The sequence below is a fragment of the Bombyx mandarina genome, chromosome 21 (assembly GCF_030267445.1).
Source record: "Bombyx mandarina strain Sakado chromosome 21, ASM3026744v2".
Classification (NCBI taxonomy): domain Eukaryota; kingdom Metazoa; phylum Arthropoda; class Insecta; order Lepidoptera; family Bombycidae; genus Bombyx; species Bombyx mandarina.
This window is the reverse complement of record NC_143227.1, coordinates 6,880,653-6,907,741: the sequence shown is the minus strand read 5'-3', so window position 1 is coordinate 6,907,741 and position 27,089 is coordinate 6,880,653. Positions and strand designations below refer to the sequence as shown.

The 27,089-nt window shown below is 36.0% G+C and overlaps 2 protein-coding genes across 4 annotated transcripts in view; both read left to right on the top strand.

Moving 5' to 3' along the window:
• The first annotated feature begins 623 nt into the window (after positions 1-623).
• LOC114248622 (uncharacterized) lies at positions 624-17,663 on the top strand. Of its 2 annotated transcripts, none has more exons than XM_028181909.2 (13): positions 624-939; positions 1,747-2,001; positions 3,475-4,718; positions 5,026-5,143; positions 8,247-8,426; positions 9,534-9,712; positions 10,826-10,992; positions 11,484-11,590; positions 11,858-11,968; positions 12,313-12,401; positions 13,108-13,192; positions 14,267-14,396; positions 16,085-17,663. In XM_028181909.2, the coding sequence occupies exons 1-13, from the start codon at positions 755-757 to the stop codon at positions 16,109-16,111; spliced, it is 2,877 nt and encodes a 958-aa protein (XP_028037710.2). In that variant the 5' UTR covers positions 624-754; the 3' UTR covers positions 16,112-17,663. The 2 variants fall into 2 exon arrangements, with proteins under 2 accessions (XP_028037710.2, XP_028037709.2); XM_028181908.2 differs by having other exon boundaries at positions 9,531-9,712.
• An 815-nt stretch (positions 17,664-18,478) lies between these two features.
• Positions 18,479-27,089, top strand: part of LOC114248634 (uncharacterized) — an 89,343-nt gene continuing 80,732 nt past the window's right edge. The window contains exons 1-3 of one of the 2 annotated variants that reach the window (XM_028181932.2): positions 18,479-18,666; positions 20,673-20,797; positions 21,636-21,738. In XM_028181932.2, the coding sequence (XP_028037733.2) occupies positions 18,557-18,666; positions 20,673-20,797; positions 21,636-21,738 (338 nt within the window). In that variant the 5' untranslated portion in view covers positions 18,479-18,556. The remainder of the gene's footprint in view (positions 18,667-20,672; positions 20,798-21,635; positions 21,739-27,089) is intronic. The other variant, XM_028181934.2, reaches the window with a different exon arrangement.

Here is a 27,089-nt window from a genome sequence, read left to right as displayed (position 1 = left end):
TTTTGATTTATTATAAGTATGTAAGAATATTAGTATGTAAGTATTGTATATTGGTATATAAATCATTTGATAAACATAACTACCTATTTATGTAGTTATTTCCTATTTATTGCATGTATATATTTTTTATTATATTAACGTATTATCAACAGTACACCGCGGCACACCTGCTATATTTTTATGTTTTCCAGAGTTTCTTTAAATTAAACGGTTGTCTGGAAGAGAACGCTTTTAGCGATAAGACCGCCTATTGTACAAATCTATCTGCTTTTTGACTGTTTTTGAATGTAAGTTGTGTTTTGGTGTGCAATAAAAGGTATTCTCTCTCTCTGTCTCTCTCTCTTTCGCTCTCTCTCTCGCGCTCTCTGTAGTTTTTAAACGACTTTAAAATTAATTTATCGCAAAACTATTGAATCTTCAGTTCGATCTTTGACTACTTACTTGTATTATTGGTAATTTTTAGGAAACGGTTCTCTATTGAGAAAACATTAAATGGATTGGGTTCTTGTCATTTTTTTTTGTGCAAAAGAGAGTAGTTGAAGGACTTTGTTTTCATGATAGGATACCTTCGCCTATCTGGATTTGGAAATATAGAACCTTACCACCAGTACCGAATATATTAAGTGTATAATCTATGACCAGTACTGTCAAGTGTCAACTGTCAAATTCTTATCAAAAATAATCAAAATGGAGTTCCCTGAGTTTTGGTGATAAAATAGGAGTAATACAATTTAATGCGACACATGAACTTTATATGGACTCAGCCATGAACAACACTATTCAAAATAAAGATCTAAAGAACAAATCTGCTTTGAGTACAAGATGGGCTCAAATGACAAAACAAGAGCAAATAATAGAGAAAAAAAAGATGGAGATCCAAGCTAAAGTCGAAGCACAAAAACAGGCAGCGGCATTGGCCGCACAAGCCAAACTATCAAAGTAAGCTATATTGTAGATATTGTTTCAAATAACACGACCGGAAAAAGAAAATTAATGACTATCCTTGATTACTCCAACATTTGTTGAAGTTATCAAAATACATACCTACTGATATGAAGTTCATACTTAAGATACTTATACGACCAGTAATATAATTAATTGTTATTTCGATTACATCCTGTCATTGATCTCTCAAATAAGACCGTACCTTTTCTGAACACCTCTGATCCATGCCTGGTGACTTACGTGATGGAAACTTAAACGGATGGATGCTATGTACCAAATCTTGTTTGGATTTTATATCTCTTACGTGTTTGGCTGAGAGTTTTTTAACTGCTGTTAGGATTCATACTGATTGGATTTCAGTGTAGATTGCTTTTAGAGTTTTATGTGTACGTACAATAAAATACACTGCAATAATACAGTTCTCTGGCAATCAACATCTATGTCTATGTTGCTTGTGAGGGGGAGTGATTTTAAAACCACCATCGTTGATTATCTCAGAAGTCAGCTTGAGTAGGACAGTAACCTGCCATGTAAAGCCCGATATGTGGCTGCTCTCATACACTCAAGACTGTTTGTAATACTAACTTTATTTATTCTACGATCTGTGATTATATAAAGAATTCTTAGCTTCCATCATTTAAAATGGAACAGCTGTTGTTAACTCGTGTTTTATTTTCAGTCCTATTTATTGAATATTTATCCTTAATCTCTTTGTTGTATTGAACATATGTGTTGATTGTTGTGTGTTGACAATCTCAGTAATGGTTTATAAATATGTGTTTTGTATTTATTAATTTATAGCCCTTCTACAAAAGATGATTCCAATAATGCAAACATATTTTCCAATGATGGAAGTTTCATGAGTCAATATAAAGCTCTTCTTGAGAAACAAAGTCAAGAAAAAAAAGAGAAGGAAGATAAGGAAAAAGAAAAGATAGAGATAGAAAAGCAAGCGAAAGAGAAAAACAAAACAGAAGCAGTCAAGAAACCTGAGAAACAAGATGAAGACAATTCAGATTCAAACACACAAAGAAGACATTCTGGTGACAGGGGAAGGTAATGTGTTAATGTACTAAGAAAACAGCTAATGTAACTGAGAAACAAAACGAAAGTACTCTAAAAATATTTTAATAAGCAAAGAGTTGTGTAGAACTATAGTGAAGTTCCTTATTTTATTTCTATAGTATCAATTAGTGAAAAAATGCTATTGACCAACCATTTGAGATATGAGTTCTAAGGTCTCTGTTTTACAGTACAACGGCTGGCCCACCCTTCAAACCGAAACACATTACTGTTTCCCGGCAGATATAGGCAGATTGATGGTACCTACCCATGTGGACTCAAGATGTCCTACCACCAGTAAATTGTGATTTGTTAAATACATATTTCATTAAAAATAATGGTACTTGCCTGCGGGATTTGGATACCAGTGAATCGCAAGATACGAAAGCACCAGACGTCTTATCCTTTAGGCCACAATAACCTCAGATTTCACAGTATTTTAAACTCCAATTATAGATTTGAATTATTTATATGTCATGAATTTTGCACATTTAATCAGATAGTTCAGGTTAATTGAAAATGGGAATTGACAAAAAAAACATTAAAAACAGCAGTAACAGAAATATTACCATGGATATTTTACCTTGCTATAATTTCATTTTGTTAAGATTATAATAATGATGTTTTTATACTTTGTAATTATAGAAAGAATTATTTAAGAAATAATTATTGAAAGTCGTCGAGGCCTAAAGTATAAGACGTCCGGTGCATTCGTATCTAGCGATGCAACGGTGATAGGATCCTGCAGGCGGGTACTAATTTTTCTAATGAAATATGTACTTAACAAATGTTCACGGTTGACTTCCACCGTGAAGGAATAACATTGTGTAATAAAAATCAAAGCTGCAAAATTATAATTTGCAAATTACTGGTGGTAGGACATCTGGTGAGTCCGCACAGGTAGGTACCACCACACTGCCTATTTCTGGTGTGAAGAGTAATGCGTTTTGGCTTGAAAAGCGGGGCAGCTGTAGTAACTATACTGAGACCTTAGAACTCTTATCTGAAGGTGGGTGGCGGCATTTACGTTGTAGATGTCTATGGGCTCCAGTAACCACTTAACATCAGGTGGGCTTTGAGATCGTCCACCCATCTAAGCAATAAAAAAAAATAAAAAATGTGTTGAGAGAAATAAAAGACAATCGACACATATATTTCATGTATTCACTAAATTATACATACATTTGAAATCTAACAATAAAATTATTTTATATTGTAAACATAACACCAGGTGGGCCGTGAGTTCGTCCATCCATCTAAGTAGTAAATAAAAAAAAAGAAATGTCCTTTTATAAAATGAATAAAAAGACAAAATTAAGCAAAATTAAAATCACAAAACAAAAGTATTACATGCTAAGTATTACATTAAAAATGCTAATGTTATTTTCTAGTAAAATAAGGTAAATTATAAAATTAATTATTTTTTTAAATTTAGTAAACTTTATGAATTCCTTATCTTAATTACAGGGAAAAATATCGGCGATGGACCGACAGGGGCCGTAATCGAGCTCAGAGTCCCATTACTCCTGTGGTGGTCAGAAGAGAATCTGTTGACAATATAAATACCAACTCTATACCATCCCTTATGCAATTTCCTGTCAGACAACCCAAAGATTCTGAGGAACAGGACAACTGGAAGTCTAAAACTGATGGAGACTCAGATTCTAACTCAGAACAAGGAAATATGTATACAGGCCCAAATGGACCATGCCCAATGCCTCCTCCAGGTTTTATGGGACCTAATATGATTTGCCCCGTTTCCAATATGGGGTCTGGTCCAAATATGGGCCCGGGTCCGAAAATGAACCAAGTACCAAATATGGGTCCAAATCCGAAAATGGCCTCAGGTCAGAATATCGGTCCAGGTCCGAACATGGGTCCCGGTCAGAATGTGGGACCGGGTCAGAATATGGGGCCAGGTCAGAATATGGGACCAGGTCCTAATATGGGGCCTGGTCAGCATATGGGACCAGGTCCTAATATGGGGCCTGGTCAGCATATGGGACCAGGTCCTAATATGGGGCCTGGTCAGCATATGGGACCAGGTCCTAATATGGGGCCAGGTCCTAATATGGGGCCAGGTCCTAATATGGGTCCTGGACCAAATATGGGCTCGAACCCTAATATGGGACCACGTACAAATATGGGCCAAAGACCAATGAGGGGCTCCGGACCGAATTCAGGCCCACCAAGGCCTAACATAGGCCCCGGTCCAATGGGTCCTGGTGGGCCTATGATGCCACCAGGTGGTCCAATGCCTCCGTTTATGGGAGGTCCTCCTAATTTTCGTATGCCTCCAAACTTTATGGGCCCTAATGGTCCTAGAGGTCATTGTGGACCTATGCCACCCAATATGTGTGGGCCAAATATGGGACCAGGACCGGGACCAAACGGGCCAATGCCCCCATTTTTCGGTCCGCCTTTCCATAACCCAATGATGGGTCCAAACGGACCCATGCCTCCCAACTCTATGAATAACATGCCCTTCAGAGGTCCTCGACCGCCTTTTGGACCAAACGGACCTCCAAATTTTGATAGTGGAAACTGCCCACCACGCATGCCGTTCAGGCCCCCTAATTCTGTTACCCCCAATTCTCACGAATCGGGAAAGATCCCCCCACCGCCACTGCCACCCCTACCTCCTCAGAATAGGAAGCCTAAAGAAACAAATCCCGGCGACGTACCCCCACCACCGTCCAATGCAACACAAGGTAATTTTATAGATTTTATTTCATTAATTTGATACGCCAATAATCGTTTATTGCATGTTATACAATTTCAAATGAACCAAAAAAAGGATTCGAAGCTTTTGCTTATTTTACGATTTAAAATAAATCAATCGTATTTATGAAACAGAAAAAAAAGTTCAATCTGTGCAAATCGATTTCATGTCGACCAAAGAAAAAATATAAATACAACAAAAACATGACGCTAAAAAGTCAGTTGTTGTACATAGCGTTCGTTTATTTAGTCCGTGTTATCTGAACGCTAGACAAAATGCTGACTCGTGGTGTGCAGTTTTCTCTCCAGATGCGTTCCCGCCATCGGTGTACCGGGCTGCCAACGAAGTCGCCAGCAACGGCGACCACTGGGAAAATGTCCTGAAAGCAATACACTCACAAGACCAATACTTGTGGTAATGCCACTGGTAGCCAGTGTTAAACCGTTACAGGATACGTGCCGTATTCATTTCATTTTACTCACACACATGCCAACGGAATAAGGTTCTAAATTTAGGCTTCGGAAGATTGGTTTTATACGCATATATTAGAAAACCATCATTAGAACACTATTCCTACAACTTTTCAGGTAAACTGATCTGATAAACGAACTGAAAGAATAAATAATTGAGTTTAAATCAAATCGAAATCATGAATATCGATTATTACACAATTAATTTTGAATTAGTAGTTGAAACGGATAGCCTTTGTCACAGAGCGGCGAGAAAAATTACATAAACTTGACCTTAATGTAGGGATGAGACGATTCTAACCTGTGATGGCACAAGGTCAACTATAGTTGCCTAATTCTATAACTTTAAAACGATAACTTTCGAAGTATTTTTCACTACTAGGAACGTATGTGCACGAGGGCGGCACTGAAAATTTCGGGAATTAACGAAGTGACACAGCATTACTATTTAAAAATGTATTTATTGCTTTTCGAAGTATTCTCCGCTGATGAAAATCTCTGTTTACGCAATTTATTCTTTATTTTAGGGAAAGTATAGAAATCATTAGGGCTTAGGTCGGGGCTGTACGGCGGATGGTCTAATAATTCTATGTTTTCTTGCTCTAAAAACTCTTTTGTTCTGTGCGCGGTGTGAGAACTCGCATTGTCGTGATGGAGGATGATGCGGCGGTTGCAGTTCTCTTTACGGAGTTCAGAAACGACCTGTGGCAAACAAATGCTAGCATACCATTCTGCATTAACCGTTCTTTGTCCCTCAAGATGAATAGTCGTAACATGGCCGGTTTTGGAGACAAACGTGGCCACCATTTTTTTTGCAACACTCCGTGAACGAACAATTTTTTTTGGCTTTAACTCATTTTCGAACACCCAAACTCGTGACTGGTTTTTTGTTTCGGGTTCGTACGCGTATATCCAGGATTCGTCACCTAACACAATGTTGTATACAGCATTTGAGGATCCTGCGTGGAATCTTTCGAGAGTTCTGACGCACCAAGTAACGCGAACCGCTTTTTGCTCTTCACAGAGCGAATGCGGTATCCTTCGGGAAAACAACTTTTTTACACCTAATTGTTCATGCAAGATTATTTGTATTTGACTCATGCCAATGTCTAAAGTTGCCTGAATTTCGCGGTATGTCACATGTCGATCTTCCTCAATCAGCTTACGCACAGCATCAACGTTTTCTTGGGTGACTGCAGTTTTTGGACGACCTTGACGGGGATCATCACTGAGCTTGACACGTCCACGTTGAAACTCAGCAAACCAGCGATAAATTGTGGTTTTGGATGGGGCTTCATCACCAAATGCAGAAATCATCCGGTCAACACACTGTTTTTGTGTTAAACCACTTCGAAAGTCATAATAAATCATCGCTCTTGAATTTTCTCGAGTCAATTCCATTTTCTCAACGACTAAACAAGTTTGACAAAACCTCGTGACAAGACCGAGAATCTTTTTTTTAAATAAATAAATGGTATTCGATTTTTAAAACCAAGGAGTTTTCAATTAAAAAGATTTTAATATGACAGGAACAGTGGAAATATTCCATTCACGATACTTTTAGTGCAGCCTAGTAACAAACAAAAAAATAAAGTATACCAAACTAACGACAATATATATTATAAAAGTGATCGGAATTCAATTTATTTATTTATTTTATTGCTTAGATGGGTGGACGAGCTCACAGTCCACCTGGTGTTAAGTGGTTACTGGAGCCCATAGACATCCACAACGTAAATGCGCCACCCACCTTGAGATATAAGTTCTAAGATCTCAGTATAGTTACAACGGCTGCCCCACCCTTCAAACCGAAACGCATTACTGCTTCACGGCAGGAATAAGCAGAAATAATAAAAGTGATCGGAATTTAAATGGTCAACAAAAAATGGTCATTAGGTAGGCACCGGTGAGATTAAAAATGAAGTGGAAATAAAGTTCAACATTTAATCAATCTTTGGTGTTCAACTGATGTGAGACAGTAAACCTATCATCATTCTCCTGCCCTTCTCCCAGTCACCTGGGGTCGGCGCAACATCTTTTCTCTTGCCATACTCCTCTATTATATACCATCTTTGCTCACCCCCTTCTTACACATATCGTATCTCACGCAATCTATCCATTTTTTCTTAGGTCTACCTCTTCCTCTAAATAAAGCATTTGGGATTAATTTGTGAGAGCAAACTGAATTTTATAATTCGTCAAAATCTAATTAAGAGGATTGTTTCTGAACTTCCCTTGGCTTACAAGCACAAACACAGCTGCTCATCGATTACCATCGAAGATACAAAAACCTGTGGTCCTGATGATACTAGTTGTTACATTTCACAGTTTATCGTAACAATATATGATACAGAGCGTCTGAGGTGCTAGGATGTTGGCAAAGTTGCTCAATACCATTACGGGCCCTTAGTACCCCCTTTGAAAAACAAAGTCATTAAAATATTGTGAATCTTCTTTTTTCTAAAGGAAGTCGATAATGGCGTTTTAAAGATAATAGTGGTTTTATTGTTATTCTCAAACCGTATATTTTTCATCTTTTCGATTCCAAAAATCACAGACTAGAAGGCTTTATAGAATCAAACTGGTAATGCAAACAACAAAAAGTATAAAATGTAATATTCCGGTTATATCCTTAACCGCCTTCGATTACATGCAGAGAGCGGTTTGTCTGAAAATTTTCCGAATAGAACGATTAATCCGTAAGGCACAATAAATAAGTATATCAAATTAAATTATTTTGATAAACGGAAGCGGAAAAATTAAGAAGAAAAACCTTTCTTGAATTAATAAAATGCTTTTTAAAGATTGGTTTTTGTATTTAAATTAATTATTCGATCCCGATTTAATTTTACCCAGAAATACATTACTAAAATTACAATGCAAAAATCAGGTTTCGCAAAATTGTTGGACATTCGTTTCAACTCTTCTATGAAATTACGTTCAGAGAAATTCCAGTTCGCTTTTCAGATCAACAGACCGTACAGACGCATCCTTTTTGAATGTTTTTCCCCAATAAACTCAACATTGTATTGAGTTTTATTTTGCAGGATCCTCCATAATACAGACTCGAAGGAATACAAGATGTTTCGGGAGTTAGTGGATAATATAAGGAAGGGATTCGATAAGAAGCCTGTTGTTAAACCGGAAGATAAGTACGAACCGGAATTCAGTTTGGAGGACGATGACAGCGGCGATAACAGACGTATCAAAGAGGAAAGCCAAGACAGGTAAATGCACCCATAAAATCCATAAATAAAGTACATCCATATCCATACTTAATATTATAAACGTGAAAGTAATAATAATATTTTTTTTTAAATGATTTTATGACCTGGTAACTAAGACCTTTAAGTCATGTCTTATTTTAATTTACATTCTTATTTTTATGAAAAATTATAATATGGAGTGAAATGAAATGAAAATCATTAATTTGAGACGTTAATCAACTGGGATGAAATTAAATGAAATGAGATGATATGGAATGAAATATAATCTTAGTAAAATGGTGGTCATTTACTAAGATTTTTTCAGTGGACTTTTTGGAGGATCCCGAGAAGTTGCGTCCAGCGGCTTTGTTTCATTTTCCCACATTTGTGCACTTTCACAGATATTAAACAGTTAATAAACCACCGTTATTACACATTTAAACCTGAAGAAACACTAAATAGACAAAATAAAACAAATCACACAACTTCACTCCTCGCGTTCCCGCCAAAAAGTCGTAATAATAATAACATAAACTAGTGATGCACACAAAAAAAATTTTGTGTGCGTAGATTATATTATTAGAAACTATTGTTCCCCTAGTGGTCAAAATTCGACTATAATTAATTAAAATTATAAGTTGGTGCACTATTATGATTCTATTGTCAAAGACTGTGTACTTCTATAACCACAAATTTCGCCAAGACTACACTTTATGCAAATATTAATAAAGACAAACAATATTTAATCTATTCGCAATTTGGCCACAGACTATATATTATAAGCAATAAGAAAATATTGACAATATACAAATAGTATGCATGCGTGTGTGTGTCAAATAGACGGTAGTGTGTGTAATGTTTTTTTTAATTGATTTAATGTTTTCTTTTTCATAATTTAAAAAAATTCAAAATTCCGCACTCCTTCTCTATATTCTCTATAAGTGTGGGAAATTTCATACTCCTCCGTCTGCGTAATTTTCGTAAAAAGGGGTACAAAGTTTTTGCTTCACATATTAATTATTAGAAATAATGAATGACTTTTCTTGGATCGTCATTAAAAATTTCAGTCAACAGAATTGCCTCGGATCTAAAACAGTATTTAACTTATTATGTTTTTGTTTACAGCAGCTTGGTGGATTACAAAAATCGCGAATACAAGCGCGAAGCGAGCTCGCAAAGCGACGAGGAGCCGGAGGCCAAACGGGAGCGAAGGAGAAAAAAGAAATCGAGATGGAGTGACGAGCCACCGCCGGCCGACATTAAACCGCCAGGCGTCATCGCTCCGATGCCCCCGAATATACTACCTGGTTAGTAGACATGCGTAAAACAGTACTCTATGAAGTAATGCCATATGGTATGACACTTCGTACCGCGTAATATGGCATTAGAACAGTACTCGGTACCTACCTCAATCTAAAAGTCTAAACATGTCCTGTCAGACATATGCCTGTATTGTTTAATTTGTATAGCCCGCTAACAATTACGTATGTCTTATTGTACTGAATGTTCGGGTGTCAGATATTAAAGACCTTTTATTATTACCAAGTAAACTCTATACAAGCTTACTTTATTTTTTTCTAAATGTATAAATAAAATTAATGAATGTTAATATTTTCAGTTTCAACTTATAAATAGTACATAATTGCTTTTTTTTGACATATACAATATTACATTACTTAGAACAGAACGCAAGGGACAACAGACCTCTAGATATGAACCGACCTTTTTATAACAATGAAATGTTCTTTGGATATGAACGTCATGTTTAGTGTTATGGGACATGCTAAATTTTGCCGGGTAATAGGTGCTGTTATAGTACGCGGTCGTGCTATATTACGCGTACTGCATGACACACAGTACTTACACATGTCTACTGGTTAGTTTACATTGATTTCATGATCGTAATTACTGGTGGTAGGACCTCTTGTGAGTCCGCACGGGTAGGTACCACCACCCTGCCTATTTCTGCCGTGAAGCAGTAATGCGTTTCGGTTTGAAGGACGGGGCAGCCGTTGTAACTATACTTGAGAACTTAGAACTTATATCTCAAGGTGGGTAGCGCATTTACGTTGTAGACGTCTATGGGCTCCAGTAACCACTTAACACTAAGTGGGCTGTGAGCTCGTTCACACATCAAAGCAATAACAAAAAAAAAGATCATCGGTTAAATAAAAATTATTTCACTCAACTATCATGAGTTTTCATGAGTTTTACTTATGTTCAATTTTCACCTACTTCTAATCGCTTTGTCACCAACAAACTTAATTATAATGTGCTAGTCTAGTCACTGTGGTTTGCAATTATTACTGAGAAAACACTTAAATTTGTATTGTTATGTATGTACATTACTTGGTTTATTTTCCTTACCGAATCGCTTGACCGTCACTTTATCACAAGTCATTATTAAACCGACTGCTTAGGTCCGAAGTTGGCAAAGATCGACGAAGAAGGCGTGAAGTTAACGACCGTGAATCGGAACAATCAAGCTCTGATGCAGTACGCGATGACTAACTACGGGCGTACGAATTTGAATCCCGATGAATGGAAACAATGCGAAGACAATTTCAAATTAAATTTACTGTATCAGGTAAGAGGTTCTGGTTCTGTATAGTAAATAATGATAAAAAAATCTACCTACCTTCTTAAGGTTCGTTTTTGCTTGCTTTTTTTAAAAAGGATTTTATGACCTGGTAACTAAGGCCTTTAAGTCATGTCTTATTTTAATTTTATGAAATGAAATGAAATGTGATGAGTTCATATGGGATAAAGTATAATCTCAGTAAAATGGTGGTTAATTACTGCATTTTTTTTAGTGGACCTTTTGAATGATACCAAGAAGTTACGTCCAGCGACTTTGTTTAATTTTCCCACATTTGTGCACTTTCACAGATATTAAATAGTTAATAAACCACCATTATTACACGTTTAAAACTGAAGAAACACTAAATAGACAAAATAAAACAAATCACACAACTTCACTCCTCGCGTTCCCGCCAAAAAGTCTAAGGTTCGTTTTTGCTTGCGACGGTTTGGCCGGTACAGATGTGCTTGAATTTTGTTTTTTTTTTTTTCAAATAGGATATGCTAAAGAAACGCCAAGAGGCCGAACGTCTTGCTGCCGCCGGAAAACACAAATATGAGTACGACAGCGACGAGGACACAACAGACGGTACCTGGGAACATAAGTATGTACAGAAAATTTGATAATTGCTCTAATAAATAAAACGAGTTCAAGTGACACGTCATAGAAACCTTTAGAACTATTCTATCTCATTCTCTCGCACTCCAGATGCTATATAGATGTATATGTCGGTCTCTCTTTGGTGTCCCTTTTCCAGTGTCATATTATTATCCGTTTTGTCGAGTTTCATATTTTTAGGTTCTTGAAATGAAAAAGGTTGTGAATGCAAAATTTTTAATTAGTTATAGCGTCATGATTTTTTTATTGACAGATTGCGTGCTAAAGAAATGTTTGCTACGGAGAAGTGGGCCGATGAATTAACACGGCAGGCTGCTGGTAAACATCACATTGGAGATTTCCTGCCTCCGGAGGAATTGAAAAAGTAAGATCATTCTCTGTCATGAATCTGTCGCTCCAGTTCAAGAGGACACAATTTTTAATACATTACCATGTATACTCCTCCTCCTTCTATCTGATATTATCAAGACATTTGATGCTATTGTCTTGTCACTTTGTCAAGTCCATAGACATGTCAAAATCGGTAACCACTATATCTTAACCACACCACCAGGTGGGTTATAAACTCGCCTGCCCTTGTAAAATCTAATCAAAATTTTACTATTTTTAATTTCTAGATCGAAAATAGATATTTCAAGTCCGTTTTGCCTTATGCATGTCCAAAGAAATAACATTATAATTTTTTATAACACTTATGATAAATTACAGATTTATGGAAAAATATTCAGCTTTGAAAAATGGTAAAGAGCCAGACTTGAGTGATTATAAAGAGTTCAAGCTGAAGGAAGATAATGTTGGTGAGTACACATTAAATGTCTACCACATCGTGCCATACCACGACTGTGCTAAGAATGTGTCATGAAAAATATATTAATTATATCAATAAATTTGAGACTATATTCACTAGACTGCACTTCTTGACAACTCTTCTAATGGCCTTCTAAAGCTTTGATAACTAAATATATGAGATATTCACTAGACCACTCCATCACCCACTAACTCTGATCCGTGCCAATACCGACAAGTAAGCTTCGCATGTATATATTTTAGGAATAATAACTTCAATAATCTGGCCAATTAAACAGCTGACTGCAGTCGGCCATGTTTTTTTTCAAACGCTTATTATAGGGTGTGAACCCAGATTCTGGGCTACTCTAATTTCATTGGGCTCTCAAGTAGTAAGCTACATAACAGTTTTTACATTTTATTTCAGGATTTAGAATAACACTCCTTGACAACTCTTGTAATGGCCTTCTAAAGCTTTGATAACTTATTATATTATGTATAAGGTCATTAATTATTAAGGAATTATGTTACACTAAAACCTGTATGTATCTTAACGAGTGTTTTATTACCAATAAGATTGTAAATATTTATTTATTGTTAAAGTTTCTAAACACTAGTTTGTTTTGAGTTTATGGACGACACAAGCATATCTGTTATGTTTAAATTTAAATAAATAGGAACGAATACTAAAATGCTAAAAATAATAATTTGTTTTAGGGTTTAAAATGCTTCAGAAGCTTGGATGGAATGAGGGTCAAGGTCTCGGCGTAGAAGGTTCAGGCATCGTGGAACCTATCAACAAGTGAGTGAACTGTATTTGTCTTAAAATCTGATATATAACTGATTTTTCTCAGCGCCTAATACATTATTCTAACGATGTTAAAGAAGGTTGTAAATGCATAGTCAATTTCATATAAGTAAATCCCGAAAATTTTGTAAATTTGCGTAATAACCACAATTCTGTGTATTTGTGCCGCGAAGAAGTCCCGCCTTCCGGTTTGAGGGGTGGGACAGACGTTATATAACACAACTGAGATTTCCAGTTTATGTCTAAAGGTGAACTGCAGCATTAATGTTGTCTATGATCTCCGGGAAACACTTTAAATCAGGTGTCGGTCAACTGATTGCTAGTGTATTGCATTAGAAGTGTGTTTGTTGTCAATTGTTGCACCTCTGCAATTGTTGTCACCCTTAGGGTTGCCATCCGTACTTTATAATAAAGTATAGTACTTAATTTCTGGTAATTGTACTCTATACTTTATGTGAACAATATAGTACACGAAAATTGTTTGTCATTATTTGGTTTCTTTGGGATTTTGAAAAGTTTAGTCATATATTTTTGTTTTGTAAGTGAAATACATCGATTGCTCAATCGATGTCGCTACTCGCCAACGTCACATCACGGCCGTTTTCCAATTACAGCACAAGAGCGCATTATGCGGCATAATGCTCAACTAAGCTTCAGCATAATTCGGCATTGTGCGTCACTGAGTCGCATTATGCTCTGTAATTAACCATTACTTAATGGTAGTTTTCCAATTACAGAGCATAATGTGGAAAACGGCCCACATATGCACTCGTTTTATAACAACTATTTCTGAACGCAACTTAACCTCAAATGTCAACAATGTCACTGTCATTAATTGTCTCAATTTCTTGTTTAATTTGTTCAATTAATATTGTAATAAAAATAACGTATTTATGCATAATAATAATTAAATATAAATTGTACTTTATTATAATACTATGTACTTTTTTCCTACCTATAATCACCAATATAGTTTATCTGCAAAAAAAAGGTGGCAACCTTAGTACAATGTAAATATTATGTAAATTATTATTATTAGATATAAAATTATATGGTTTGTCTTTTCAGGGCGAAACAACCAGTACAGAATCTAGGACTGGGCGCGTCCACTTCGGACGTGGTGTCGCCCGATGACGACGAGTTCGACGCGTACAGGAAACGCATGATGCTCGCCTACAGATTCCGACCTAATCCATTGGTAAAGCTATATTATCTTTAGATATATGAGGCCGTCAGCGCAAAAGTGGCCTAAACTGACCACATTTAGAATGGAGATAATGAGGTTTTAATTTACTTTTACGCTGCAAGCACGTAGGCAAAACGCCACAAAAATAATGTTTACAAAGCCATCAGTTATCTATGGGTGAAACTAGGGATAGGGCGGTTTTGCATCAAAATTTTTTATGTTTTAAATAAATTGCAATATATGTACATATAAGCATGAATATGAAAAATTGCTGGTAAGGCCAGTTTTCCGCTGCCGGCCTCATATGTATTAAGTCGTCGCGGCCTAAAGGATAAGACGTCCGGTGCATTCGTATGTAGCGATGCACCGGTGTTCGAATCCTGCAGGCGGGTGCCAATTTTTCTAATGAAATACGTACTTAAGAAATCTTTACGATTGACTTCCACAGTGAAGGAATAACGTCGTGTAATAAAAATCGAACCCGCAAGATTATAATTTGCGTAATTACTGGTGGTAGGACCTCTTATGAGCCCGCGCGGGTAGATACCACCACCCCGCCTATTTCTTCCGTGAAGCAGTAATGCGTTGTAGATGTCTATGGGCTCCAGTACCCACTTAACACCAGGTGTGAGCTCGTTTACCCATCTAAGTAACGACAAAAATTATAATTATCCTTGATCTAGATCGGCAGATGAGCTCACGGCCCATAGTCTTAAGTAAGAGCAGCGCCCCTAGCGGCAAACGTAGGAACGCTGTTGCAACTCAATATAAATTTGAGTTAACTTTTACGCGATCGAGAAGTTAACTCGCACACCGAACTCGAAGTCTCAGAAGTTGGTATCGGCTTCATGGCAAGACTGTGGTATCTTCCCATGTTCCGACACTACAATAAGTCCTAAAACTCAATTGGTAGTAAATGGTTTTGGGCGCTATGAATTCGAGAGATCGAGACATAATATTGCCTGATAAGTCAAAAGTTTGATTACGTCTTGAAACGCTTTTTTATTAGGTTGACCTGTACATGTGTAACTTGAAAATTGGCACACGAATCAAGTACTGGTGGCAATAAAATTATTTTATTACTTTATCCCATTATCCGGTCAGAATTAAAATTAGTTTCGATTAGCTAAGCTAAGGCGTGTGTATTTTAATATTTTGAAATGACGTATATATATTTTTTATTTTATAACTAGCTGACCCGGCAGACTTCGTAGTGCCTCAATCGATAAATAAAAGATCTAAACTTTTGTATAAAATAAACTCAAAACAAACAAAAGGAATCCGTCCGACGCGACGGAGGACACATCAAAGAAAAAACGATTGTTATTTTTATTTAATTCCGACCATTTTCATATTTATCTACCTTTTAAACCTTCGCTGGACTTCCACAAATAATTCAAGACCAAAATTAACCAAATCGGTCTAGCCGTTCTCGAGTTTTAGTGAGACTAACGAACAGCAATTCATTTATATATATTATATATAGATTTGCTTAAATGAGTAGCCTAGCAGGAATTATCGAGTTGTTATCGGAGTCTATAGACTAGAATATAAGTCACACATTGAATGAGACACATGAATGAGAATTTCAATGATTTTTCAAAAAACCAGAACCAAACCGAATGTTATATTTACAATTTTGTTTTACCCCCGCATCTTTATTGGATTACTTTATTTTAATTTAATATTGTTTGTTTCAGAATAATCCACGCAGACCATATTATTAAGAACTCTTTGAAATACTTATTATTTGTGCTATAGATTATTCCATAGACCATAGATAGACCATTATGTATTTCTAAATATTATCGAAAACATTGTTACATTGAAACGAATGCTTACAATAGTGAAATAAATATCCTGATTTATATTAAAAGTGGCTGCGTAATCACTTGTTCTGTTGTTTCAACAACTCAACGTTTACAAATACAACTAAATCTAATTTTAGGGTTTAATCTGGTCTGTTTATTGTTTTGATTTCATAATTACTGAAGTTTCGTTTTTTGGTCTGCTACCATGAAAACCGTAAACTATTCGTAAGAGTAATTTTAATTACGACGATAACTGGCGAAAACGACTATTTTAAGTACATATTATGTTTAAAAATTTGTTTTAATAATTTTTTTAAATATATGTTTTAAAAAATGGGTCACTTAAGGATTGAAGAAATATTAAATCGTAGTCCTAATTATTATTTAAGATAAGAAATATATTTGTTGTAATTTTGTTGTGTAAATGTGATTTGTATGTGTAAAGTGCTCGAAATTTGCCGGTGTAACATTATTTTAAATTTGTAGTGTTTTTAAATTCGAGACTGGGCTGTATATTTTTACTTTTTAATAACTTCTGGGGAAAGTTATCGTATTAATACGAGTTTTTGTAATCAATAAAAGACAAGGGGCACTAATAGAACACAATTTTAAAAGTAATTGTATGTCAATTTAATTAAATTAATAATTGTACAGTCTACTATTTTTGTGGACTATGTTGATTTGAGTCTAATTTAGTTATCTCTTCATAAATTGAAATATATATATTTTTAATTAAAATGTCTGCTCTATATTTTGTCATTCAGAAATGTTATCAAATCGATGGTTAGTTAGCTACCATTAATATAAGTCAGTAAAGACTACATGTTAATACTTGCCCGTGCAAATAGGTACTTATAAATTAAAAATGCTTAAAATTCTAAATGGAATTGTCATTTTTTGTTCTAATTGTCGCAAAGGCGAGTGTCCTGAAATATATTCCAAATCAAATAATTGATTTTAGTCTATGTTCAGCTGGCTTCTTATTTTGACCCCGAATGACGTCACACGAGGTGAAGTTGTGCAGGGCTGGGTTCTATTAAGTTTACGCAGCATTTTTGATGATCATTGATAATCATTACATGAACAGTCCGGTACTCTGTTGACATTGTTAGTGGCGTAAATAAAAAAAATATAGTACGATTGTTTAGTGCTCATTAAAAGTTTTTGAAGTAACATACGAGATTTTAAGTTTTTTAATTCTCAAATATGTAATGCGATCTCCGCGTGTCTAAATGTAATAATTGGGATTTATAATTCGTTTACGATTGAATACCGGTAATTTAAGTAGGTAATAGTTTCAATACTTTCGAAAGTTTTAACCTTAAAATGTTTTTACAAACTTCAGCGTTGTAAACAATATTAAGGAAGAAACTTCTCCATGTTATTGTATATGTTTATAATATAAAATAATTTTATTGTTAGATTTCAAATGTATGCATACTTTAGTGAATACATTAAATATATGTGTCGACTGTGTTTTATTTCCCTCAACACATTTTTTTTATTTTTTTATTGCTTAGATGGGTGGACGATCTCACAGCCCACCAGATGCTATGTGGTTACTGGAGCCCATAAACATCTACAATGTAAATGCGCCACCCACCTTGAGATATAAGTTCTAAGGTCTCAGTATAGTTACAACGGCTGCCTCGCCCTTCAAACCGAAACGCATTACTGCTTCACGGCAGAAATAGGCGGGGTGGTACCCGTGCGGACTCGCAAGAGGTCCTACCACCAGTAATTACGTAAATTGTAATTTTGCGGGTTTGATTTTTATTACACGATGTGATTCCTTCACCGTGGAAGTCAATCGTGAACATTTGTTAAGTACGTATTTCATTAGAATCTTGGTAACCGCCTGCGGGATTCGAACACCGTTGCATCGTTAGATACGAATGCACCGGACGTCTTATCCTTTAGGCCCCGTCGACTTCAAGACACATGTTGTAATTTTATTCGGAAACATGCAACAGTTTTAAAACTGAGTAAACAAACAGCGAATTTGTCTAAAATGAGTCATAATGCTCCATACTTTCAGCGCATACTTTGAAATCGTGGTTTGTTTACGAATCTTTCGGAACATGCAAATTGACCGATTTTTTCAATCTAATTGCCGATGAGTCAAAATCTTATGGAGGAGCGGCGCGGGCGCCACCGGTCTCTGGTCAGTTTATATATAGACGCGAGTGACAAACTTTCGTTTGAACATCATCCATACGAACGAAATTCAGTATTTCATAAGAAATCGTGATGCTCATACAATCGGATTTGTTTGTTTGAAATCAGTGCCTCGTTTTGTTTACAAGTTTTGTTTAAGTTTATTAGAGAGTTGAATTTGAATTAACTGATATCGTAAGTGCAATGATTCGTAAGAGCGTTAGTTGTGTGGTTTATAAACATGCAACAAGCGGTAGCGATTCTTCAACGTCAACGAGTTCGTCTTCGGAAATTTGTGATACGCCATTAAAGAGGTGAGTTTATTGAATTAGGTAAGACGAGTTTAAGAGCTCACGGTTAATTTTTTTTTATTGTCCTTGTAGGCAGACGAGTATACAGCCCACCTTATGGTGAGTGGTCACCGTCGCCCATGGACTTCAGCAATGCCAGGGGCAGAGCCAAGCCGCTTGCTATTTATTGTCAAGCGGTCATTACAAAGTCATCCTTGTCCATAAAGAGATATAGGATTGAAGCAAGTGTTTGGTTGAAACGCCTGTTGCGCTCTTCAAACTTGAGCGCATTTATTTAATGATTTAATATACACGTCCGTCTAATGGTGATTGGTCGCCAATGCTCATGTGGCTGTTGAGTTTCTCGCCGGATTTTCTCGGTGGGTGGCTATTCCGATCCGGTGGTAGATTCTGCGAAGCACTGCCCAGCCACTAGCCCTAGCTAGTGTTAGCAATATCTCTCAGGTTGAGCCCGCGAGCCCCCTATCTTTCCACGCGTAGCTGCAATAGGCTATCAGCGAATAGATAGGTTAAAAATAATAAATAAAAAATATGCACATATCATAAACACTAAAGCGCAGCTGAGGTATTTCCTACCACAATACTGCTCGCCGCATGATTACTCCCGGTAAAAATATATAGGAAGGTGGTAGGTACTCGTGGGAATTTGCATCGTCCGCTACCAACAGTAACTAGGGGATTACAAATTAGGAAGTTACGTAAAGGTTTTGAATAATGAGATAGCCGTTGTAATACACAAATAAATGTTTGACCTCATGTCTCGAGCTGGGTAATGGCATATACCTACGCTGTGATGTAAATTGACTCACGTCTTTTTACACTAAGTTTAGTGTGCTCGTTATTTTCCTTGCTCAAAAAAAAGGGTTTCGGAAATATGTACTCGTAATAAACTTCAAATCATCGGTCCTAAATAAAAAAAAAAATTTTTTATTGCTTAGAGGTATAGACGAACCCACGACCCATCTGGTGGATACTCAGTGATTACCGGAGCCCATAGACATTTGCAGCGTAATGCTGCCACCCACCTTGAGATATGAGTTCAAGGTCTCAGTATAGTTACAACGGGTGCCCCACCCTTCAAACCGAAACGCATTACTGTTTCACGGCAGAAATAGGCGGCGTGGTGGTAACTACCCGTGCGGACTCAAAAGACGTCCTAACACTAGTTAGTAAGTACCTATCGTATTTATATATCCGCATAATGATACAACAAAAATTATGTGGTTAATTCGAACATGTTTGTAATCTAGAACTCTTCGAGCTATAAATAAACGAATATTAAAAGCCGATTTTAATTACATTGTAATGGTAAATAGTTTTGTTTATATACCTGCCTGAAATCAACGTAACATTGAAAGTGTATAAATGACGAGTCAGTGATCGAATGATAGAAGTATTTAGGTGAAGGTCAACTTGTGATAAATAGATCGGGTGAACAGTCCCTTACATCACACGGCTTCATAAAGTATACGACGGACTAGAACTTATTTCGAAGTATCTGAAAAACGACGTACACATAATATATGAAATAAATACTAAAAATATATGCATGAGATTTCAAAATGATGAATTTGATAAATGTTTTATTAGCAATGAATAACAGGATCGGTGTAATATTAATATGCACAAAACTGAGTTAGACACGCGAAAGCAAGTTTTGAAACTAATTACAATTAATGCGAAATATTATCGTCATAGAAGTACAATATTTTAAATTTTTAGATGAGTCCAAATAACTGTTTGTAGCGACGTGATGGGTAAGACGTTCAATGTATATTTATTCAGTGCCAGGGTTTATTTACAATATAATACCTATGTACGCACGCACGGGATCAGGAATATGGTATAATAAAAATCAAACTGCAGACCCATTCTTAATCGACAAATGTCAAATTCTCAAGAATTATATCAGAATATCAAATTTCATTCTTTTGATTTTTGCATTTATCGATAATACTGCATTAAGTCATTAATTATTCTTCCACTGATTGTCAATTCTTGTTTCGTAGATTCAATCGTCTCCTGCGTTCATCGGTGGCGCGTCACTGGTCCTACTTCAAAAAAGATCGACCTAATTTAAGAACGCGCGGTCGATCCGTATCAGATGCTGCGATTTGTGAAATATTCGAGCATGGTACGTGTTCGGCCATTAATTAAATGCTAGTATCAAACGTTAATTTACTAACTACGAATTCTAAGAAATAGAGTGCATACTTTTTTAGAAACAGTAAATAAGCCAGTGGGCCGCTTAATAACACTTCTGTTGTTCTTGACTGTGAAAAAAGAATCAACTTTTTATGCCCACCGATATATCAAACCTTTCAATGAGAATTCCAAATCAGGTTTCAATTCAAAAATAGGTTTACCATATTAATTTCATTAAGAATATATTCATTATTTAGACTTTGCTTTGGGCGTGCTCATTGTCTTCAATCTATTTAACAGAGGTAAGCAACGTTTATAAGTGTATCTTTAGCGTTGCTGATGTCTATAATAACTACTCACCGTCAGAGAGGTTGTGTCCTCATCTCTCTTTGAAAGCAATAGATGTGTAGGTACTTCCTATTCAAGAATAGTACTTTTACTGTGCTCTCCTACCCGATCGGGAAAACATATGTGTAAGTTTACATCAGGCTACAAGCTAGAGATGTAATTAGGAACCATTGCAGTTTAAAAAAAATCTCAAGCAGGTTCGTAATGCGAAATGTGTTCACGAATACTCACATCTTGCAGCCTCCTAGTAATTATTATGAAACAGTGTTTGGTTCTATTAACAAAGCAAGCTAAACAATTCTAGAAAGAAAAACAGAGACATAATAATAATTGGCGCCAAATATTTGACATCCACAAATAACTCTGTTAATCTATGCTAGATTTCCACGAAAAACATGCAGTGAATGAACGAGCTTACACCTTAGCCAAAACGTCAAAAGCATTAAAATAAAACGAAAGATTAATTAATTTATTTGTAGATCCAGAGTTGGTGTATTTGGACATCCCATCGCCTCCGCCGAGACGGTCACTGCAGGTGTATGGCAGAAGGCCAAGACCAGCTGTACCTAGACTTTTGATCACGTGAGTAGCGTGATATTTTATAAGTAAACTTTAATATATACGTTTGCCGGCAAACTCATTTGCACTAAATAGTGTTTAGTATTTTTATTTTATTTCACTTTATTTTATTTTAGTTGGAAGACAAACAGTGAACTAGAACTACCTATATAAAAACTAACCTCTGGCTCGACGAGTAAATTAACCCAGAGACACAGCTCACTGAGTTTCTCGCTGGATCTTCTCAGTGGGTCGCGTTTCCGATACGGTGGTACAATCTGCAAAGCACGGCTCTTGCTAGGGTTCGTGTTAGCAACGTCGTCAGGTTTGAGCCCCGCGAGCTCATCTACTAATTATGGTTACGCTGAAATAGCCTCTTAAGGCTATCAGCTTAGGTAGGGAAAAAAACTAACCTTACAACTAAACACTATGATTTGTATTTTTTCATTGCTTTAGTAAGGCACACAAATTCACGGCTCACCTGGTTTTAAACGGTTACCCCAACATATACAAATTATGATGTGAACGCTGTCCCTTTCCTTTGGGCATAACATCGGATTCATAACTATTCAGTTTAACAGTTAATCCTATTGACATGGACGTGTATGGCTCTTTCGCGGCTGAAATGGATAGGAAGATGGTATCTACTCGTACAGCCTTACAATACTACCCGTAATTTAATATGGCGACTAAAAATTTTGGGACAAGCTTATGATTATCATAGGTTGAAGAAGTAATCGTCAAATTCATTACGTATATCAGTTTTTAATAAAGTGGTAAGAAAATATAACGAGGCATCTTAAAAGTTTGTAAGTTTTTATACTATATATTGAATAAAAAGATTATGAGGCATCGTAATTCTTTTCGTTTTTCGGATTACAAGAAAATAATAATCCATTGATCCTGAATAACAAGAGAAGAGTTCGACTTGAATTTTCCGCCATTTTTCTTTTCCCACACATGGTCGCAATCAATATAATGCGCAATGCACCACCGCGCATGTTTCTAAACTTCAGATTCTCTAACAATCAATTTTGAACCTTCACTTTCTGTATGCAGAGTAGACGGTCGCCTACCTGATTTTCTACAGGTTCTTTTGACAGTTCTACTTTCTAACAGACAGACAGTGTGCATGTGGCTTTTGTGAACACATAATATTATCTAATATTTAACTAAACTTGAACCTTGTATAAAGTTTATCATTGATAAAACGAATTATGTTGAACATTTTGTGAAAAACAAGTACGTGTTGCTGTAGTGATACGGAAATAGTGATTTTAACATGTTTACATAATGAAATGTGTGTTTAAATTATTACAGACACTTACGTAGTAAGATAGACGTGGAAATTATATGTATATCACTTGATTTTTAATTATCCAATTACAGAATTTTGTAAAGCTGATCGATATTTTGGGATTTTTTAAATTTAATAATGTATAATCTAGCGTAGCTAAGAAGCTATAATATTTCTCCAACATAAAAAGATAGGTAGTACAAAATTATGAATGTAACGTATGAATAGTTATATACACAATATTCAAGTTAGAATATGATTTCGGAAAAATGAGAACAGCTGTGGATACTTTAAAATCGCGTAGCAAAAATTTGTAAAAATTAAGAATCAAAACTTTATCAAATACAGATTTTAATTATAATAACTAAGCGTGTGAACAAAGGCGTCGTTAATTAAGAAAAATATATTATTGTGGAACGTAGATAATTACTTACTTATTATAATAAACTTATTTAAATAATCGTCGGATAATCTATGCTACGCGTTACAAGGTTGGGGCCTGTTATTTTAAGAAAAGAACTAGATTTAATAAATTCAGAGTACCGGTAATTAACTTACGTAGGTAATCTACGGTCTCTTAAAAATATGTTCTATACTAATAACTTAATTAAATTCGATTAAAAAGGTCGAAGATTTGAAAAAATACAGTATTTTGTTTTTTGTATGTTATCTTATTACATGAGAAATTTTATATTTTTCTTATTTTTGCACAATTTGGGTACTAAAACACAGTTCCACTTCTCGAACGTTTTATTGAACAACAAATAAGTCGTAGTCACAGAGTTTAAGTACAGCAAACAAAAATTTGCTATCGATCAACTACAAGTTCTCTTTGATTGAATAATAATATCTGATTAAAGCAAAATTACAACAACTGCTTTTATATATTTGTAATCGAATCTAAATATTCTTATTCATTAAGTTTGATTTGAATTTGGCATTAATGATATCACCATTACAAAACATTAATGTAATAGATTATCTTTCTTTATTACTGTACTCTATGGATATCACAAAATGAAAGTCTTCTCATGCTGCTATAAGACAATTTCGTAGTTACGTTGGAATAACGTTTATGCTTCGCGGCTGAAATAAACGGAAGGTTCAAACACGCACGTGCTCCAGGTACGTCCTACTATCAACATTCCATATAGAAACTAGGAATGGGCTAAGAAGATGTTAGGAAAATAGCGATAGGTATTTCTGCCTATTTCTGCCGTAAAGCAGTAATGCGTTTCAGCTTGAAAGGTTGGACAGCCGTCTTTTGTACAAACGGAGACTTAGAACTCATGTCTCAAGGTGGGTGGCGGTATTTACGTTGTAGATGTCTATGGACTCTGGTATCCATTTTAAACAAGAGTGGGCCGTAAACTCGTCCACCCATCGAAGCAATAAATAAATAAAAATATACTATTACTACGGAAGAATTATGAGTAGATAGTTGAGTGGCCCCAGCAAGCTGAGGTCGACGCGTATTTCCTTAATGAATCAGACTGATATTTTACCATAGACTGCGGAATAGTATAATCATATCCATATTAAAAAATAGTTTGTAGAAGTTAAAGTCGAGATCATATTCGTGACGCGTGCGACCGGAGGTTTGATTTTTAATGGCCGCCTAGACGCGTGAAGGATCTGACGGCACATCTGCTATTAAGTCACTACCGGAGTCTATAGACATCAACAATGTATATTCCGCCACTCACCTTGAGATATAAGTTCTAACTCTAAGTTTTACGGTACAACGACTGCCCCAGGCACAGATAGCCCCCAATATCTGTGGCCCCAGCCTTCAAACCGGTTGTTTGTCAGGATAATTCATATTACAACTTATAGCAAACCGACATGTACGTCACTCTCGCGGCCGTATGCCTGCTCGCTATACATAGTTTTTATTATCTATATCCGTCTTTTGACAGATAATTAAGATTGTTTCCGGTGGCTTTCCGTTTTAGGTGTGAGTTGCGTGCGCCCACATCATATTGTAATTATTGTTCTATATCGCAAATTGTTTGTGTAACAAGACTAGAATTAGACATTTGATATCAGTGACTTCTTCTTCTTAGTCGAATACTTCATTGCTGAAGGTCGTGTCCCTGAAAGCCCTTCGTGGCTCTTTGTACCATCAGCTTCCATTTGCTTCGGTTTTCGGTTTCTCTCAGGGCGTTCGCAACAGAGAGTCCAGGGAGCGCAGTTATCTGATCCGACCAACGGTTTGGTGGCCGGCCGGCGGGTCTTTTCCCTTCTACCTTGCCCACCATAATAAATCTTTCAAGGTTGTCTGGTGGCCGCCGAGCAATGTGACCAAAGTAACCAAGAACCTTCTGGTAGCAAATCGACGCAAATCGATGCTTCGTATAGAAATACGAAGTTGCTCGAGGACAGATTTGTTTGTTCTCTTGGCGGTCCACGGTATGCGGAGCATTCTTCGCCAACACCACATCTCGAACGCTTCTATTTTTTCCGCTCTGTTGTTCGAATCGTCCACGACTCTGCACCAGAGAGGAAAATCGAGAAAACCAACGTCCGGACTAGTCTCATTTTGGTAGCATTGGAGACTTTTCTGTCCTGCCAAATACGTGTAAGCTTGACTAACCCATAGTTTTATTAAATAATACCCTGAGCCCTACCCCTCACTATAAGCTTGAACTTTAGTTCCCAATCGCGTCCTCCCCTATCATTATTAAAACTATTTTTACGACAAGTCGCCCGTGACCACGAAACCCATTAAGTATTCGAAACGTCTGAAATAATATAATGATTAATAAAATACGTGAGATTAAACCTTAGAAGTAATTAGGTATCAGATATTTTACTATGAAACATCTGATACTTAAATGATACGTATGTATGTAGAAGTAAGTACACGTTTACTGCACGTGTTAATATTTACATTGATCGTTATAAATGTGTTCGTGTTTTGATAAAACAATGTTTGCATTGTGTTCGTAAGACTGTTAATTAATTTTAAAGTTCCGTGAATGATTTATTTGCAGTCATGGCTTTTATAATCGCAAATTTAAAGTGATGCTTTATTTGAAATTGCCGTTTTAATAGTCATATTTTATGGGATTTGAAATGATTTTAGTGTTTCGTTTATTTTTATGAGGGCCAAGAGTTTGTGCCCTAAGAAATTAGACTTATTAAAGACTATTTTTTCAGAATAAAGTTATATCACATGGAAATTAACGTCAGTTAAATTGTAATACGAAATAATAGAAGAGAATAGGGTATGTTTTATTGTACACCAATATAAAATAAATACAAATGCGAAATATTGAATACAAAAGTACAATGGGCGATCTTATCGTTAATAAGCTTATCGTTTTAAGCGGTAGGCAGCGGCTTGGCTCTGCCCCTGGAATTGCTGAAGTCCATGGGCGACGGTAACCACTCACCATCAGGTGGACCGTATGCTCGTCTGCCTACAAGGGCAATAAAAAAAAATTATAATAATAGCGATCTCTTCCAGACAACCATTAGGTGGATAATTTCTTATCTTATAAATTCTTATATGTAGTGATTTCTCAATATGGAAAGAAATTAACCGCGGTATACTTATCGATTGAATAATCATATTTAATACACACAAATATTAATATGTAATATAATTTTACTATGTTATACATAATAAATAAATAAATATTTTATACAAATCACAAAAAATTATAAATATTAATCAGACATTTTACAATACAAAGTTAATGTAGTAAATTTCTTTACAATGTCCGACAAAAGTCAGATTAGTCATTGAACTTAGCATCGTAACGGTGTCTAATCGAAGAGGAAAAATATTTTCCTCGCTCTCGCCCGTCCTCCTTGTTGTGACGAGGGGAATTCGTAGCCCCGGGCAACGTGGGGGAAGCTAAAGACCACAACAATCGAGAGTCCCTATGTCCCTATGTCAGTAAGGGCGCACGGAAGGCGACAAACAAAACGATCGATCTTCGTTAATGACTGTACCCAATTACAATTATTTACAACGGATTTTTATTGCATACTACCTGACCCGGTAGACTTTGTAGTGCCTCCATCGATAAATACCTAAACTTTTGTATAAAATAAACTTAAAACAAAA